General features: G+C 26.2%; 3 protein-coding genes across 8 annotated transcripts; 1 reads left to right on the top strand and 2 right to left on the bottom strand.

The window, feature by feature from the left end:
• Window positions 1-1,484: 1,484 nt before the first annotated feature.
• LOC100576851 (ornithine decarboxylase antizyme 1) lies at window positions 1,485-4,690 on the top strand (the record flags this gene model as incomplete). The annotated part of the gene is made up of 4 exons (XM_026444568.1): window positions 1,485-1,616; window positions 1,855-2,104; window positions 2,195-2,351; window positions 2,541-4,690. Coding segments are annotated over 3 exons (498 nt in total), but the record flags the coding sequence as incomplete, so codon positions are not given.
• LOC100577367 lies at window positions 3,926-10,522 on the bottom strand. 2 transcript variants are annotated; one of them, XM_026444566.1, is made up of 10 exons: window positions 9,926-10,522; window positions 9,808-9,847; window positions 9,614-9,704; window positions 9,387-9,513; window positions 9,181-9,299; window positions 9,017-9,085; window positions 8,864-8,924; window positions 8,548-8,763; window positions 8,212-8,382; window positions 3,926-8,133 (listed from the first exon to the last, which is right to left on the bottom strand). In XM_026444566.1, exons 4-10 carry the CDS (start codon window positions 9,421-9,423, stop codon window positions 5,621-5,623), a joined length of 3,186 nt encoding a protein of 1,061 aa, XP_026300351.1. In that variant the 5' UTR covers window positions 9,424-9,513; window positions 9,614-9,704; window positions 9,808-9,847; window positions 9,926-10,522; the 3' UTR covers window positions 3,926-5,620. The 2 variants fall into 2 exon arrangements, with proteins under 2 accessions (XP_026300351.1, XP_016771378.2); XM_016915889.2 differs by having other exon boundaries at window positions 9,614-9,671; window positions 9,759-9,847.
• A 631-nt stretch (window positions 10,523-11,153) lies between these two features.
• On the bottom strand, window positions 11,154-18,035 carry LOC100576722. Of its 5 annotated transcripts, none has more exons than XM_016915925.2 (11): window positions 17,285-18,035; window positions 17,055-17,190; window positions 16,637-16,927; window positions 16,017-16,162; window positions 14,414-14,561; window positions 13,844-14,166; window positions 13,176-13,635; window positions 12,257-12,952; window positions 11,760-12,163; window positions 11,460-11,646; window positions 11,154-11,378 (listed from the first exon to the last, which is right to left on the bottom strand). In XM_016915925.2, the coding sequence occupies exons 1-11, from the start codon at window positions 17,400-17,402 to the stop codon at window positions 11,195-11,197; spliced, it is 3,093 nt and encodes a 1,030-aa protein (XP_016771414.2). In that variant the 5' UTR covers window positions 17,403-18,035; the 3' UTR covers window positions 11,154-11,194. The 5 variants fall into 5 exon arrangements, with proteins under 5 accessions (XP_016771414.2, XP_016771413.2, XP_016771415.2 ...); XM_016915924.2 differs by having other exon boundaries at window positions 13,844-14,169; XM_016915926.2 differs by lacking the exons at window positions 13,844-14,166; window positions 14,414-14,561 and having other exon boundaries at window positions 11,157-11,378.
• Window positions 18,036-18,397: the final 362 nt, after the last annotated feature.

The raw sequence follows: 18,397 nt of genomic DNA on the forward strand, positions 1-18,397 counted from the left end.
ATACTGCCACGTGAATCATGAACATCCATTGCGTGACGTAGAAACAACACGTATTCATCGATACATTATACATATCAGCTGTTTTCTCTATGCGTATAAAGCATAAAAATATAATAAATCAAATTTTTTCTATTCTGTTCTATTCTATTCTATTTTCCATTTTATTTTATATTATTTTATATATATATATATATGTATATATATATATATATATGCATGCTATGTGCGTGCATTCATATGTATGTATATACGTATATATGTCAAAGTTAAACGATAAAGATTTCTTACATAATTCTTACTGTACTTATATATATAGACATATCAATTAGTAAATATAGAATAAAATCAGAATATAATTTTAATAAGATCAGTAATTACAATCAAAAAATTATCATTAGATAAAAAAAATCATTTTATATTGATAATTACTTATCATTTCATTTCATTAAATATTTATTTCAAATATGCAGAAACTAACTTAATATTAAGAATTTCATTCAATTATTCCATTATTTTCATATCGCAATATAAAAGATAATTAAATAAAACTGAAGCTATATACAATGAACAAATATATATTATTAAGTTTATTTAATATGTTTAAATTTTTTTTTCACAATTGAATATCTATAATATTGTTCTTATATATTTGTATATTTTAGATAATAGATCACTACATAACAAGCAGCGATATTTAATTTTACGAGCATATACAAATATACATATATAATATATTATAATTAATAATATATAATAATTATAATATATATTATAATATATAGTATATATAATATATAATATAATTTATTATAATTATTATATATTATTAATTATAATTTTATTTCGTAAATAATTTAACTTTAATATCAAGAAATTTTTAATAGTATGTTTGAAAACATTTTCTTTTTTTATTAATTTGTAATAATATTTCGTTTTTAATTTAATGAAATATTATTATATACATAATTAATTTTAAAATTTTATGAATATTTCAATGATTTTGTATACGCATACATATACGGTATATAGATAAGATTTTAAAAAACATAACATAAAAAATATAAAGATTTTAAAACATAAAAATATTTAAAAAACAATATGAAATGAAACGAAAAATATATATATATATATATATATATATATATATATAAATTTATTATTCAGAAATTAATAAAATTATTTTCTTATTCAAATTTTTTAAATTTTTGAATAATAATTTTATTGTAATATTAATTTTTGTTATTATTAAAATTAATAGTAAAATTAATAAGAAAGAATTAAAGAATTAATAAGAAGAATTAAATATCTAATTTTTATTATTTACATGATAAAATTTAAATCAAAGTCTTTTTACCTAAAATATATTTAACATATATGAAATATTAAAGTTAGTTTTAATACATGGAATTACAGTGACATGTCAAGTAAATGTATGGATGAAAGTTTAGAAGAAGGATCTAGATTTCAACAACATTATTGTATAACGTTGGGTGTGGGGCCTCTGTGGTGGTCCTGATGTGCCCCATGCCGCATTGTCTGTATCTACAGTCAACACAGAGAGCCACGGCGTGGGGATCAAGCAGAGTCAGCTCTCTGTGAGCTCCCATATTGTACAAGTATGTATTCTTAATTATTAATTCTGATTACTTTTTATTATTATGTTATGATTATTATTTATTATTTATAATATTGATATAATATTGGCTATAATATTGTTGAAATATTAAAAACCTTAATAAAATAAAACTTATTCCTCTTTTATAATATTAATTATAATTATAAATTATAAAATAGCAAAGTTTATTTATATAGTTTTAAACTTTATTTAATTTATATAATTTTAAATTTTTTTAGGAGGATGAATTATTGAAAGCTGTACGAAATAGCGAATCATTGCGCTTAACTTTTACTTTGCATTTGACGGAAAGCACATCTGTCGAATGGGAAACAGTAGTATGGCGTCGTTGTCTTTATATTCGCGTGCCAAGCTGCCTTTTACCTGAAGGTTCAAAAGAAGGCTTCGTTTCTCTCCTGGAGTATGCTGAAGAAACATTACGATGTATAAATATCATCATTTGTCTGCGTAAAGACAGAGCGGATCGAGGTACTTGTCGTCAACCGTTCTTTGACTCCAATGAAAATGATTATGGAGGAAAAAATTTCTCGTCTAAAACATTTTGTTGTTATGGTTTAGCAATGCTGGTTCGTACCTTCATGTTTTTGGGCTTCAGTGTTCTACCGCCGACTCACTCCTTGGTACCACCAGGCAGTGATGCTGGCAATCTCTACATGCTCTATGCCATCGAGTAGTCAACCAGAAGCTCAACTTCTCTTTCAAATTTAACGCACAGGTATTTTTTTTTCTTTTCTTTTTTTTTTTTTTTTTTTTTTTTTTTGAAAAAATTATCATTTCAATTAATTTTTAATCATTGGTAATTTTTTATTTTTTTTTATTTAATTATTCATATAAATCTTTATTATTTTCGAATAACTTCTTTATTTTCTCATTTTTTTATTTTGTTGATTTTTTTCAATTACAGGGGCAAACACTGAACGGAAACGTATGTATTCTACAGCCACATCTCAGCATGAAAGAAAAATTATATTATACAATTTAATCCTTTGCACTCCAATGGTAATTCTTAGATAACTCCAGAAGTAACTCTCCAGCATCATTTAGATTGATGCAATTCGAATGGCAACAATATTTATTTTGATTTTTTTTTAGAATATCTTTTCATGAATAGATTCCTAAGTTCTTTACATATAATTTTAATAAAATATAAAATAATATATTATTAAATGGCTAGATTTCTTTCATCTCAAATTAGACTGCGAATCGGACTATGTTCGTCGTTAATTTGAGAATCGTGGCAATATTTTCAAAATTTTTAATTTTATAAGCATAGAATATGATAATGAAATTAGTTCAAGACAAATTTGATTTTTTGTTATTGAATAATAAAATTATTTCTATCCATTAAAAAATTGATGGGAAGAGAAAAATAGTGATGAAAATAAAGATATAATAAAAGAAGATGAAAAATAAGAATAAAATAGTGAATTTAAGAGCACGTTATTGGATTTGTAACATTTGATCTCAACGAATATAGATGGAAGATCAAATGATATTTTATTGTGATACTTGCCCTGACAAATCAAGAATATACTTTGATAATTTATACGTTAATTTGTTAATTTGTGAAATCATTTTAAATTAATTGTAAGAAATTCATTGAACAGATGCGGGAATCCTTTGGAGTTGTTAATTCGAACGAAAAAAGCTTGGAGCGCAAAGGATTAAATGCCCTAAATTATAAATGATGTTTTACTTTTTAATTCCGTTAGTAAATTTCATTGTGTTTATTATTAAGAAATTAAATTCGTAAAAATTTCATAAAAAAAATAAATAGATAAATAGATATTTCAAATTCTTCTTGCTATAATAATAAAACAAATTATTACAATAAAAAAGTTAATACTTTTGAAATATGTAAAGTATGTAAAATATGTCAGAAATAACAGTTTTAGTATTATGCACCTTGGCGTTAAATTTAAGGGAAATCTTTATATGTATACGTACATATATATAGAGAGAATATATACATGTGTATATGTGCGCGCGCGTGTGTGTGTGAAAGCAAGTACGAAAATATATGGGGAGAGATACGAAGAAATAAAAAAACCGAAACTAATAGTCGGGTATGTAGATTGCCAACATAATACAATGTAGGCGAAAATGTCGATTAATCCTCTTGAATACAATATTAAGAGCATGTAAACAGCTGACGAAGCTTCCCACGTAAAAAATTTGACGGTCTCAAAATCGTAAAATTACTGAAACGTCAAATTACGCAAAAATTTATTATTAATAAATCTCAATGTTAATTGTATCAAATTGGGTTTTACCGCGTCTTATTCTGTATTATTATATATTTTCTTATTATTTGTAAGTATTATTATTGTATACACATACATACATGTTATATAACTGCTCAACCAGCATTTGGTTGTCTTTAAGTAAATATCTTTTGTTTAGTTTATATTTTTTTACAAATGTATCAAAATTTATTATCTTTCTAATAAAGATTAATTTAAATAAAATACTAACTTGTGACATAATTCATAAAACTTCAATATAATTATGTTTTTGGAATGAGATGAAAAACAAAAATAACCAAGTATATCATAATTAAAAAATTATATTTAAAATATTTTGTTATAATACTTACATATATATTTAAGTAATAAATTATACATTGACAATGATTGTAATTTCAATTAAATCAATTTTTGTTTATTATGTTTATATACAATTAATATTTGTAGTGATAATAGCAATTAATGATAATGATTATGATTATAGTTTGGTAATCCCAATCAATTAACATTGTAGTTTGTTTTAGTAAATGCGTTCTATAGTGTTGACTCGATAATGAATGATATGATTGTAAAGTCATTAAAAAAAAGTAAAATATTACAAAAAAAAGAAAAAAAGAAAAAAAGTGTTTATAGCTTGATATAGAAATATAGATAAATACAGAATAAATAATGAATTATTATATGTTAATGCATTATCGTCCAATTTGCCTCAATTTTTTTCAGTTGAAAATAGAACTTTGTGTTTCATTAATTATTATTGTATACTGTATTTATACAGTTGATTACATAAAGATATATGTATGCTACATTCATTATTGGAATTAAAAAAATTATTCATATTCCTATTATATGGAAAAAAAAACACCCTTGATAAATAAAAAATTAAAAAATAAATTTGTACTTTATTCTATAATATATAGAAGAATTAAAGAAAGAATAAATCTTCATATGTACACACATAATTGCTTAAACACATTTTTTTAAACTGGAAGTACAATACATATATATACTTTCTATACAACAACAATTTATTATTATTTCATATAAAGGTACAACTCAGCAATATAAACGTAATAATGATATTGTAAAACATAATTCAATAAAAATATGTTTAATCATTATGATAATATTTGCAAACTAAGAAATAGATTGTATAGTATGTATAAAGTGTTTAAATTTCATTCATTAAAAAGATTTTCACTATAGATATTTAATTGATGAACAATGAAAATTTTATCTATTGTATTGTATTTCTCTAATAAAAATAGATAGATAATAACAGAATATGAATTTCGGAAATAAAAATGAAAATAAATGTATCGATATATGATACATATAATCGATTCAATTTATATGGTTTACTTCCATTTTATTATGTTTTATAATATTCTTACTCAAGTAAGTTATTCTATTACAATTATATGTAGTACATAACTACGAATATAGTGAAGTTACAGTAAGAAAATAAAAAATTAAATATAAATATTTCGATTCTTGAAAAACATTGAGAAGGAACTTGAGCATAATTCAAATGCATAAAATATTCAAGTTCTTAAGTTTATTTTTTCGAAAATCAAAACATTTATAATTTTCTACTTACTATCACCTCACTATACTTGTGATCCATACTATACACACTGTGTAACTTATTTTTCTTTTAATATTTTAAATCATTTTTTAAATGATTTATTTATTATTTATGATATTCGCATTTAAAAATTTATATTCCACTTGTACTTTAACGTAAATTAGTCCTTTTAACATCGATATCTATTTCATCTGAATTATTTTTTGGGACTAAACCCAAACTGTTTAACATTCCGGACGGTGCAGTATCTTCCACTGGATAGGCAGACATTTTTTTACATCTAATTAAATGTGTTGCTAATTGATTTCCATCAATTGTTGCATAACCACACGAACATTGCATTTTTTTATCTAATGGAATATTAATAAGAGGAGAAGGAACTACCAAACTTGTCATTGGTCGTTCATTATGAATTTGTTGTTGATGTTCCTTAAATGCACGCCAACAACAAGTTACATAGCAACATAATTGACATTTTTGTTCACCTGGATAATGATCTTGTTCATCTATGTCTTCCTCGCATTCTTGACAAGATAGATGTTCATCAAATGGAATATTTACTATAACTGGACCAGTGATCCATTTTTTGATTTTTTCATCACATGGTAATTCTGGTACAGGACTATCAATTTCATATCGTCTACTTTGAAACCTTTGTTTTGAAATCATAATTCCATTATTGCCATTTGAATATGGAATAACTTTTGTACCAGATACAGAGTCATGCAATTCTCTTTGATGAATTTTTAATGAACTTTTTTGATTAAACCATAAACAACACCTTGAACATTTATTTCCTCGTCCTTGTTCCTTTCTGATAACATGCCTTTGCATATGTAATAAAAATGTATGAACGCTGGTAACATTAGGATTACCGTTTCTTACAAAACCTATTACTTTCAAACAATAAGGACATTGTAATCCTTCACCTTTCTCATGAACCCGATAAAAATGATCAATAACATCCTTATGACTTGAAGTACGATAACCACAGCTTTCACATCGATAGGGCATTTCTGAAGGACAATGCATCGATGATAAGTGATTTATAAGAAGGCCACTGTTTCCAAATTTTTGTTCACAAATGGCGCAAACAACCATGTCGCTATCAGAATGACCAAAGCTACTATGTGCTTCTGTAACGTGCGTAATCATCTGATGTTGAGAAGAAAATGCTGTGCAACAATACCTACAAACTGGAGAATTTGATTGTCCTGGTACTTGTGGTGGCACATGACCAATAGTATGTTCCATCACATCTGTATTTGAACGCATCATTGTAGGACAAAGAAAGCATTTAAAGTATAAAGATGATTTATATTCTTTTAAAAGAAGCGTTTTTTCGCCCTCCATTGTAGCATAATAAAATTCTTGCAATTGTATCTGGTCGTTTTTGCATTCCTTATCTTTTTCTCTAGTAATTTTTGAATCAAAACTTTTTTTCAGATCAGGCTCTGGGCTAATTGCTGTTGTTAGATTTCTCTTTCGTCCTCTTTTTGAACCGGATTTTGTTATTTGAATAGAAGGTAATGTCTCTTGTTGTTGTATAATGTTGCTACTAGTTGAAACTAAAACTTCGCAGCCTGAATGAATTTCTTCTTTATTTATTGTCATAAGTGGTGTTAATGGTGGTGGATTTGCAGTTGAATAAGACCAATTATGAAAAGGATTAGCAGCTATTTTAGTTAAACGATCTAGAAGACTTTCATTTGAATCAATTCTAGTTTGTTCCGCAATGTGTCCGATAATGTTGTCAAATGCTCGAGCAGCAGTTGATCCGTATATTTCTCTCCATACTAATTCATCTAAAAATTGTTGTATCATTTGTCTACTAAGCAAACTAAGAGTATTTTGAAACATTCTTGGAACGATTTTTCTTAAATATTCCATAATGTGATAATTGCTCATGAAATTTCGAGGACTTTGATCAGAAAATGCCGATTGTGTTACATGATTAAAACCCATTTCTTCAAGTGTGCTTTTATCAACGGTGAAATCAGTCATAATTTTTGAATCAGTATGTACCCATTCTTTCAATGGATGTAAAATATTATTAAAGCGTCGTTTATATGATCTATCACCATCTTGCACTGGGTCGCATGCTCTTAATCTTAAATCGAGTGTAGCATAATCCAATACACCAAGCACTTCGACTTTCACTTGCCTTAAATTTCCATCTTGTGATGTTGTACCTAAACTAATTACACCAACTTGTATCACGGAATTTTTACCTCCCATTTTTCGAGTTTTATCCCAAACTGCAGCAGTACAAACACTACGTAAATGAGTATAAAAATTTTTCACATATACATTAGATACTTTTACCCAAGAAACAACATTTTGAACATTTGTTTGACATGCCCAATGATAAATTAATTTTAGAAGAACGGTAGGTGTATATGTAGCACCTTCAAAAATTGAGCCGGAAAAAACGGAAACAAAACGTTCTGGACAACAACTTGAGATCCAAACGTATCCTCCCGAATATGGAAATGTACCTTGATCACTATACATTCCTAATTTTAATTTATACATTCCTAATTTTCTTTGATAATTATTACTATGTTGTGTACAATATTGTTCGGATTTTACTAACCCTTGCTGTATCAACCATTCAGCAAATTTTGTAGCTGAGAACATAAGTACGCTCTTCACTTTTATATCTGAAACGTAGAATTAATAATTTATGTAAAAAAAAATAAAAAATAAAAACCAATAATTTGATTCATTTTAATAAATACCTAATTCCGATCTTTCTTTTTGAGCTACTTGTGGAGCGATATCCTTTGTACGAAGATTTGGTTTAGCTACAACAACTAATGAAGGAAATGTTCTGCCTCCATTTACTTTATTGAAAGTTACTTCTCTTCCATCTGGAAGATTTTTCTTCGACTCATCAATTTGATCACAAGCTAAATTTTAAAATAAATGATATTAAAATTGAAAAATTTCGTTTATTTATTATATTTACTGTGAAGAAATTATATATTTTTAAAAAATTATTCGATTTTTAGCCAATATAATTAAAGACAATACATCAACAATCATAATTCATGTAATTCAAATTCTTTTCTTACCTGCATTTTTACTTCCAACTGATATTCCACCGATACTTGTATGCTCAGTTGGCTTTGTAATTGCCAGTCTTGTTGTTGTTGTTGCCGTTACTGTTGGCGTTGTCGTTCCTGTAGTCGCATTTATAGTTGCTGATGTTGAAGACACCGTTGGTGTAATCTGTTGTTTACTTACTGTTTTTATTCTAAGATTAGTAACACCTTGCGGGCTGGTTGTAGCTAAAATATTAAAAAAATATTAAATTTAATTGACATAAACATATATTAACCTATAAATTTTGCTATTTATCATATCAAATATATATAAAAATAAACTTACTTGGTGTAACAACGTGCGTTGAACAACCTAATTTTTGTCTTCCTCGAGGGACTAGCGTAGGCTATATGATTAATGTAAGATGGAATCAGTTCCTCAAAAAAAAAAAAAAAAAAGAAAGAACTTTAAGTAAAATAATATTTAAACATAACATACTTCCTCTATTATATCAGATTGTTGCACTTGGAGCACTTTTGTTCTACGTCCGGAACGGGTATATTTATACTGAAAATAAATAATAAAAGAAGTTTTTAATTTTATACTTAATTATAAAATTTGTTAATTATAAAACAATAATTGAAATGATAAAATCTTGATACATTTTCTGTTTGAGAATGTGTAACAGAAGATATAGCTGTGGTTGTAGATGTAGATGTTGATCCTGGTGTCAATGCTGATGTAGATACTGAGCTTGATGAAACATTTGTTATAGTAGTTCCTAAAATTTGTTATACTTGATATATTATATGATGTATTATATTGATATTATATTTGATATATAAACAATAATCAAAAATTCTCTTACCTTGAGCCTGAGCTACAGATCCAAGAATAACTCCCATTCGTGAATCCACAACAAGTTGTATATTACCCTGAGATCCATTTGCATTATTTAATACATTCAACTTAATAGATTGACTCTTATTTTGATTCTGTAATTATTAAATTATTTTTAAAGATGGCATTAATATTATAGTATATATACAAATCTACATATATATATGTATATATTATTCATAACATAACACTTACTACATTCACAATAGGTTGAGGATTATTTTTAACCGTTGTTTGTGCAGGATTTGAAGGCCTGGTATACGAGAAGATACAAACACTGAGTTTGCTAAAAGAGCAGCAATTGCAAAAAGATAACATCTATGTAGAAAATGATACCTACAATGTATATTGATAACCGTTGACATTGCCTGCTTGGCATACCAATTTACCTCCATGATCTTTAACCAATTCCTCTAAAGTAGCAGCAACCTAAAGTAAATTAAAAATTAATCCATTATATGAAATTAAACTAAAAAAATAATTTAGAAAATGGATAAAAAAACATACTCTATCATAATTTTCTTTGAGTTCCAATCGTAACATTAATTGAGCTTCACTAAGAGGCTCTTCTGTACACTCCAAATTTAAAGTCATATGAGGTGGTCGACTGTTCGTTACAGAACGTGTAACCAATCGATTTTTTGGCATTTTTGTAAAATGAACAATTTTTCGAAAATGTACGGTACTTCCTACAGAGAGTAACATACATTTAACTCAACTAAAATTTCACTGTACGTAGTTGCCTGTCTTATACAAGCAATATTGACAGTACATTCACACTTCATAGACTAAAATGGATTTCATACTAGAGTAATCACAAAATTTCTTGATTTTCTTATTCATATGACTCTTTTCCTCTGATGACACTGATCGACTCAAAAATTAACTATGATGGCGACGCCGGTGACGCCGCCATAACGAAAACAATGGTAATGATTCACAGCACTGCATAATAATACTTTGTTAGTACATATTAGTTCACTTACGAAACTGATAACATAACGATGATCACGGCAGCAAATACACAATGATAATAAGACAATGAATAGGGCAACAATGAACATATAACTTGTAAGAGATACGAGCGACCTCTATAACGAACAACTATTTTATACTAATTTTTAATTCATAGTAATACATATGTATATATATATTTTTTCATTTACTTAAAATATCTATTTTTTTTACTGAATATTAAAATATTTTAGTTATTGAGATAAATTCAATATAAATATACTATAGTAAATATATATATAATCTAATACGAATATATATATTTTATAGCATATAATTCACCTAGCAACGTAATTATTTTTAATTATCCTTTTAATATTAAATCAAATACAAAAAAAATGATAATAGAAATTAAATATAGTAGAATTATTATTATAATATTATATTTAAATTTCTTAATATACAATATATGACATATATTCTATATAAAACTATATAAATACTATGTACATATATATAATATAATAACGGACTTTTTGCAAATATTTTAATTTTTTTTTATATTTATTATTTTCTTATATATTTCGTAATTATTCATTTATTAATTAAATAACAATAGTGTCGAAGTATATTTTTACAAAAGATATTTTTATTTTATATTTATTATTTGGCAAAGAGAGAATTGATTATTAATATTATTATTTAAAAAAAAAATCTATTAGTGGTAAAATTATATAATAAAAATCAAAATATTGTACATAAATGATAAATAACATATTTATTTTTATATTTTATTATTAAAAGATATTTTATTATGATTTTTTATGAATCCTTAATATTAAAATGATTAGTAGAACAATTTGGAGGTGATGTTTCATGAAAATAAATCATTGGCCAATGACGTGCGATTGATTGACGATAAGTTGAATGATCCATTGCATGATAATATGGATAATACGTTTCACTACATGGTCTCCATTGATCTTCATTAGAACCTACATGACACCTGCAACAAGTATATAGAAAAAAAAAAAATGAAATTTGTTTTTTTAAATAGAAAAAGAATTAAAATTGATATAAATTGTACCAAGGATAATGATATCCTTGAGAAAATCCACATTGATGATTAGGCTCGCAACAATAATCCCAACTACCGTGTTCATTTTCAGTCTCGCAAGACCAAAATCCTGTGATTTCATTTTGTTGACATATGGTTCCGTTCTTGCAAGGATAACCATTTACCGTATAACGACGAAACGGAGAAATTTGATTTGCTGAATTGTTGTAACGTAAAAAAAAAAGAAAAAAAAAAAAAAAAGACTGAATATAAATTAATATTTTTAAGTTAAAAAATATATTCACTTTTTGTTTTGTTTTTCTTACTTACAGTAAAAAAGATTAAATTCGTGTTCTAAATTATCAGATTGAAAAGGAGGATTGCTATTCCCATTAAACAATAATTTATGTTTATAATCTTGCTCGTAATTTTCATCCCTAAATTTATTTTTCCATTGAACAGGAGAATAAAAAGTCGGCCTATGCGTTCTCTCACGATCTACTATCTTTTCAGTATTTGGATAATTGAACATATTAGGATATAATTCGCCATGTTTCTCATATTTTGGCGTTGCATTTATCATATTGAAAGCAGTTAAACTACAATATGGATCAAACTCTTTCCACGTGTACAACATGTGATCGTTGTCACGAATATAATCTAAATTTGGTCTTAGATCTCGTATTGATATATCGCTCAGAAAACAATTATTTTGTGCATTATCGATAGTAATACTGCGAACAAAGTTATGTGACAATTATTATACCAAAAAAAAAAAAAAAAATCGATATTAAATATAATATATCAATACTCATTTATTTACTTACATATAATTGAACGACATACAAGGTATCACGCCGCTATTTCTCATTATCGAACATTTATTCAAGCAATCCGACTTTGTAACTGCTCTTAACGAAGATACTATTGCATGAGACATTAATTTGCATGGTCTATGATATTCGGAGTAACAAAGTTGATCCATCGGGGGGAATTTTTTCCCATATTGAGTAATCGTATTTGGGATCGATAATGGAGAAGGATACATTTCGCAACCATGAGAGAGTATATTTCTCTCGTATAATTCAGCACCATCCATATCTGGCATATTGACAGGATTTATTTCCTCTGCCGGCCAATCGCTTAAGAAACAGTTTGACGATAGGTGTTCGTGATTATCCACCTTGTGTTGATTAATCATTGTATATTTGAAAACGAAACTTCTGCAAACAAATTCTTGCGACGTGGTGCATGCAAACTGGCATTCCCCAAAATCTTGAACGGACAGTGATTTTCTCGTAATGTCTATCGGCATGTTAAATCCACTTCTGATCCTCGAGAAACACTCTTCCGATGGATATCGATTTGCTGATTTTTTTATATGACAGATTCTAGTGTCTGACGTTAATCCATAACTGTCGTAATCACGATTTGGTTCAAGATCCGTATAAAAGTTTAGATCTTGGTAGGAATGCTCGCTCAGTAAACAATTATCAGTAGGATTTGTAGTTACTACGTTGTATCTAAATATGTAAAGTAAAAAGAAAAAAAAGAAAAAAAATATAGACAAATAAAATAAAATAACGATATTAATAATATTTTTCTATTATAATTTCAAATTCAAATTAATATTTAACTGTGATAAAATAATTGAATTCTTAATGATGCAGGTAAAAAAAAAAAAAAGGAATAATCCAAGTTGTTAAATTTTTAGCTTAAAAAAAATTTGTATTCATCTTCTCTTACCTGTAAGCAAAACTTTTACAAGAGAAATCCGTCTCGTTGATACAAAACTCTTCGCATTGTTCCAGATCATGCGCCACGCAAGTCTTTCGCAAGATACTTCTGCTTAATTTTGAACCCGAAACAATTTTTATTGAACATTTTTGCGCCATTTGTAAATTTTCATGTTTCTCGTAATACGATTCTCTTGGGGAGGACATGTAATTATCATTGTAACCGAATGCATTTCCATAATTGTAAAATTTTCCACGAAACTGTTCATCCTCGTTAGGAATTGAAATATGTTCTTGTATCGGTGAGTGTTCCCCGAATCGTGAGGAAACTGAAGATCTTACATCCGAATATTCTTTGTCATAATTGATAAGAGAGCTAGGAAAAGTATTGTCATTAATAATATCGGAATAACGAGGAGAATTTTTCCAATTTCGATTCCAATTTAAATCACGATAACGAGACATGAAACCTACAAAAAAAAAATATCTTGTTTTTCTATCACATATTTAATATCCAAAATAGATATTTAAATAATAAATATATCGATTAAATTCGTATATGGTTCAGAAATAAAGGTAAAAAGAAAAAATCCTTGTACAATATCAATCATCATTATATTGTAGTCAGGTTTCTTTCATAATTGTCATACACGCGCATACGTATGCAGGATTATTTACCATCTTCGTAATGAGATTGTTTGCCAGAACGTGAGGGACCATTGGAAAAATCATTAGCTAATTCGCGATTGATAGATGAATAAGTTTCTTGATGAATATTGCTCTCATGGCCGAACCGTGTATTCTGATCGTCATTTTGTTTGTAATTTTTAATATGGTCTTTCCAATGGGATATACCACTATCACGCCACGTGGAAGAGGGGCAATTTTCAATCTTCTCATAGTAATCATAATGAGAATCGATCGAGAAATCTTCATCGATATCCATACAAGAATATGGTGTTGACGTCAGTTCGCACGTACATTTCGAATTAGTATTGTATCTCCTCGAATGATAAGTAAATATTATTATGATCTATTATACTTGACTTATAATATGGTATATTCTGACTGAGATAATTATTGATTTTTTGATAGTAGATTTTTTCATTATATATATATATATGTATTCTTCGAAATCTCAATAATGTAAAAATGAAAAAAATACGTAATTTTTAATATTAATCTTTAATGTAAATATGTACTTTGTCAAACAAAAGAGAGAAAAATATATATTTATAATAGATATACCTATGATGATTAAAACCTTTACACACGAAAGTCTTTTCATAATCACATGCCTGATAACAATCTTGTAGGTTTTCACAATTTGTTATACGTTCAATGAATAATCCCATCATTTTCTTGCCAGGTTGTACTTTTCGATGACAAGTCATAACTAAATTTTTTTAAATGTATTATATTATACACATAATATACATGGTATACTAATGTATGTAAAATTAATATATTTTTAATAAGAAAATATTTATTTATGTAAAATACACGTGTGAATAAATTCTTAAATTTTCTAACATTCTGTTTTATTTATGAACTTACGTGTGAAATCATCATCGTTATTACTTCTCTTCAAGATCGTTGAACTATGGATTGTATGAAGAAAGAACAATAAGAAAAGAAAATTGAAAAACCATGATTTTGTAAACATATTTGAATTTTTATTTTTCATTTTTTTATTTTTAATTATCAAGTTATCGACACAGACAGAATTTAATTTAAATTTTTCTTTATGTTATTCGAAACAATTGAATTTTTTTCTGTTCTTCTCTTTTCTTCTTTCCCACAATGATTTTCATAATAAACACAAAAGTTAATTTTCATAATTATAATTCGTTTCAATCCGTTGTGAACTATTAAATTTAAATTATTACATTTATCATGGATACATTTGAAATGATGTATTAATCGATGAATAAATATCAACAGAAAACACTACACCTTTAAAGAAATGTCGAAGATGTGTATAAATATGCAAGATGAAAACGGTAAAACGTGTAAAAAGTGATGGTGAAATTACAGTTGTGCATGGTTTTATAGAAAAGTGAACGCTTTAGCTGCAATAGTGGGAGGAAATATTCACACGTAGGGAAGGGACATCTGATTGTTAAGATTTGTTTAGATTAGTTTTTAATATTCAAACATTTGTTTTCACAAATACTTTTCTCTTTATAAAATAATTATAGATTTAACAAACCAATTAAATTATATTTATATTGCTTGCCTTATATCGTTTTGAAATTAAATTACTCATTTTTTATATCCATTGCTTTTCCTATTCTGTTTCATTATTCGCGTCCAATTATTTATAACTATAATTAATTTGATTTTGTAATTTTTTTTAATTAAAAATTAATTATCAACATTTAAATATAGAAATTTTCATACTTATTTTGTACCTATTTAAATGATGTTACTTTAAAGTCGAACAAGTTCTATTATTTACGTCCTTGGAGATTCGTCAAGGATACAAGATGCAATTATTTCAGCTAGCTCATTTTAATTATAGAATAAAATTTGAAAAAATCAATGATTTACGTGTACGTTTAATATCGATTAATTGTTATTTCTAAGAAAGTAGTCTCACGACATTTGCATTAGAAGCAAAATAAAAAAAGTTATAAGAAAAACAAATAGAAGAAGAGAAGATCAATAATTCATTATCTTTTCTATTTTAATGAAAGCATTTATTAAAACACTATTATTAAAAAATAATAATATTTCTTTTTGATAAAAATTTATTTCTTTTATCAAATTTATATATAGATATAAATTAATTTATAACAATACAATATTGTTAATTTATATCGTTTGTACAAATTATATTACAACTTACCGAAATCATCGATTGGGATTCTTCCATTTTTGTTTTTAATAATATCCAGGATATTACGATTATCATCAGAAATAGAATATCTTTCACGATTGGTGAATAAATCATAAGTACCAATGGGCCCATAATTTTCCATGTCATTTTTGTTTCTTGAAATTTCAAACAAGTCCTTCTATATTTGATTGAAATTATTGCATTCAATAATTAAATTAAATGCATACTAATCACACAATTCACAATGCTTAGAAAAAGAAGTATAAATAGTATATAAAGAAAAATATAGAATGGAAAATATAGAAATAAAGATATTGTACATATATGTGTATATTATTTACATTTACATATTTTAAATGTATAGAGATAAGAAAAGAGGAAATATTATAAAGAATTCTATGTGAAAATATTAAAATAAAGTTAAATGAAAGAAAATTATAAATATTACAACATCTTGAATAATGATTGCATAAATGAAAATAGAATGATATTATAAATAATCATATTAATTAATCAATATTAAATTACTAATTTCTTTCTTAATAATTTAGAGATTTAATGTAATTGAATTGTTTGCGATTATAAAATAAATAATTTATGTATTTATAAGATTAAATATAAAGTATTACCTTGAAAATGATAGTGTATTGTGTGGTGTTAATAATATTGGCTCTGATTTTGATAATAATTTTGAGAAAGAATTGTCGTTATTTATAAATTCTTTTTTAATCAATTTATTTATTTTCATTAGATGATTTCCATTTTTATGATTGAAATTTTTATATATACGATCAAAATCACACGATAATGAATCTTGTCGCTTTCTCGCGTAAACATCGTATTCCGGATGAGTTTCTAAATTTTCTAACACCGGTGTCTGTGAGCTAATCAAACAGGTACTATTACCTTTCACACCAACACTAAAAGAAGAAGAAGAAAAAAGAAAATTAAACATAAAAATAACAGAAAAAGTAGAAAAATGTATAATTTCTGATTTATTCTTTAAGATTCAATGAATATCGATGATATGAAATAATAATATCCTACCCGAATGAAAATGCATTGCAAACATGTTTATTTTTTGAACAATATTCTTCACATTCCGTTAAACTTATAACATTACTCCGTAATACAATGTCCATATCTTGTAATTTAGAACCAATGGATATTCTTGTATAACAATCTAAAGCAAAAATCTATTTTTATCTTTATCTTTGCATAATTTATATATATTTTTTACATCTTATTCAAATATAGAATTCATTAATATGAATTACCATTCACAACAGGTGTTAAACGATTATCAATCGTAAGACACAAAATGTATAAACATTGTTGAAGAATATTGAAAGTTTGAAACACTAGTGGTAAGGATATACGACACAGTGTGAACATTTTAATATCAACAATCGATCAATAATTTGAATTTTTCTTCCAATTGATTTATTATTTATTATAATTCTTTGAAAAAATAATTGAATAAAAATTTAGTTTAAAAATAGGGAATTTTCGAATTTACATTCACTGTTACTATAAAACTTTATAACAATATCGAGAGCGCAATCATACATCTTACACTAGATATGTACTTTAATTGAAATAAAATAATTTTCCAATAAGATTTCTGAAACATTCAACGATCTAAACTTGACTGAGAATACTAACGAACAATAGTTCTCTCTTATAGAAAACGCAAAGAGAATTCGCCAAAGCCGCTATTACGTTAGAGACGTTTCTTTGTCCGTTTCTTCCCTTCTTCCATTGTAGATTTAGACATTCATAGACACGAAGCAACTCTTTCAATGTGCATTCGCAGTAGGTACATTGTTCTCTTGTGCAGTTACATGTATAACGCAAGTTCAAATAGCGCGCTTCTTTCTTTACGCAACTTGATCGTATAGAATGAATGGGACTAATTATTTTACTTTACAATACAACTTTACTTTGTGTTTATAATTATGTACAAACAGATGAAATTATACAAAATAAATCAATGATCGGAAATAGATCGGAGAAGACTATATAATAAGTATATTTTAATATCAAACATATTTTCTGAATTATAATATAATTTTAAATCATTATATATATTAATATAATTTCTTGAATGAATTTTTACAAAATGAATCATCAGTATTATGAATTAACAACTGAAGGTATACTAAAGAAATGCTTATATAACGGAAGTGAGACAAATTAGACATAAACAAAGCTGTGGGATGCGTTACGCTTCGCGAAGCCTGGCCCAAAGAATGAATGACTCACCTCACTTTACGATACACCTCACCCGTACTTATTAGCACAAGAATTCCTTTATTTGCTTTAGGTAGATACCAATATATATACTATATAATACTGTATTAAATAAATAAATTTCATATATTAAAAGC

The sequence above is a fragment of the Apis mellifera genome, linkage group LG13 (genome assembly GCF_003254395.2).
Source record: "Apis mellifera strain DH4 linkage group LG13, Amel_HAv3.1, whole genome shotgun sequence".
Taxonomy (NCBI): Eukaryota; Metazoa; Arthropoda; class Insecta; order Hymenoptera; family Apidae; genus Apis; species Apis mellifera.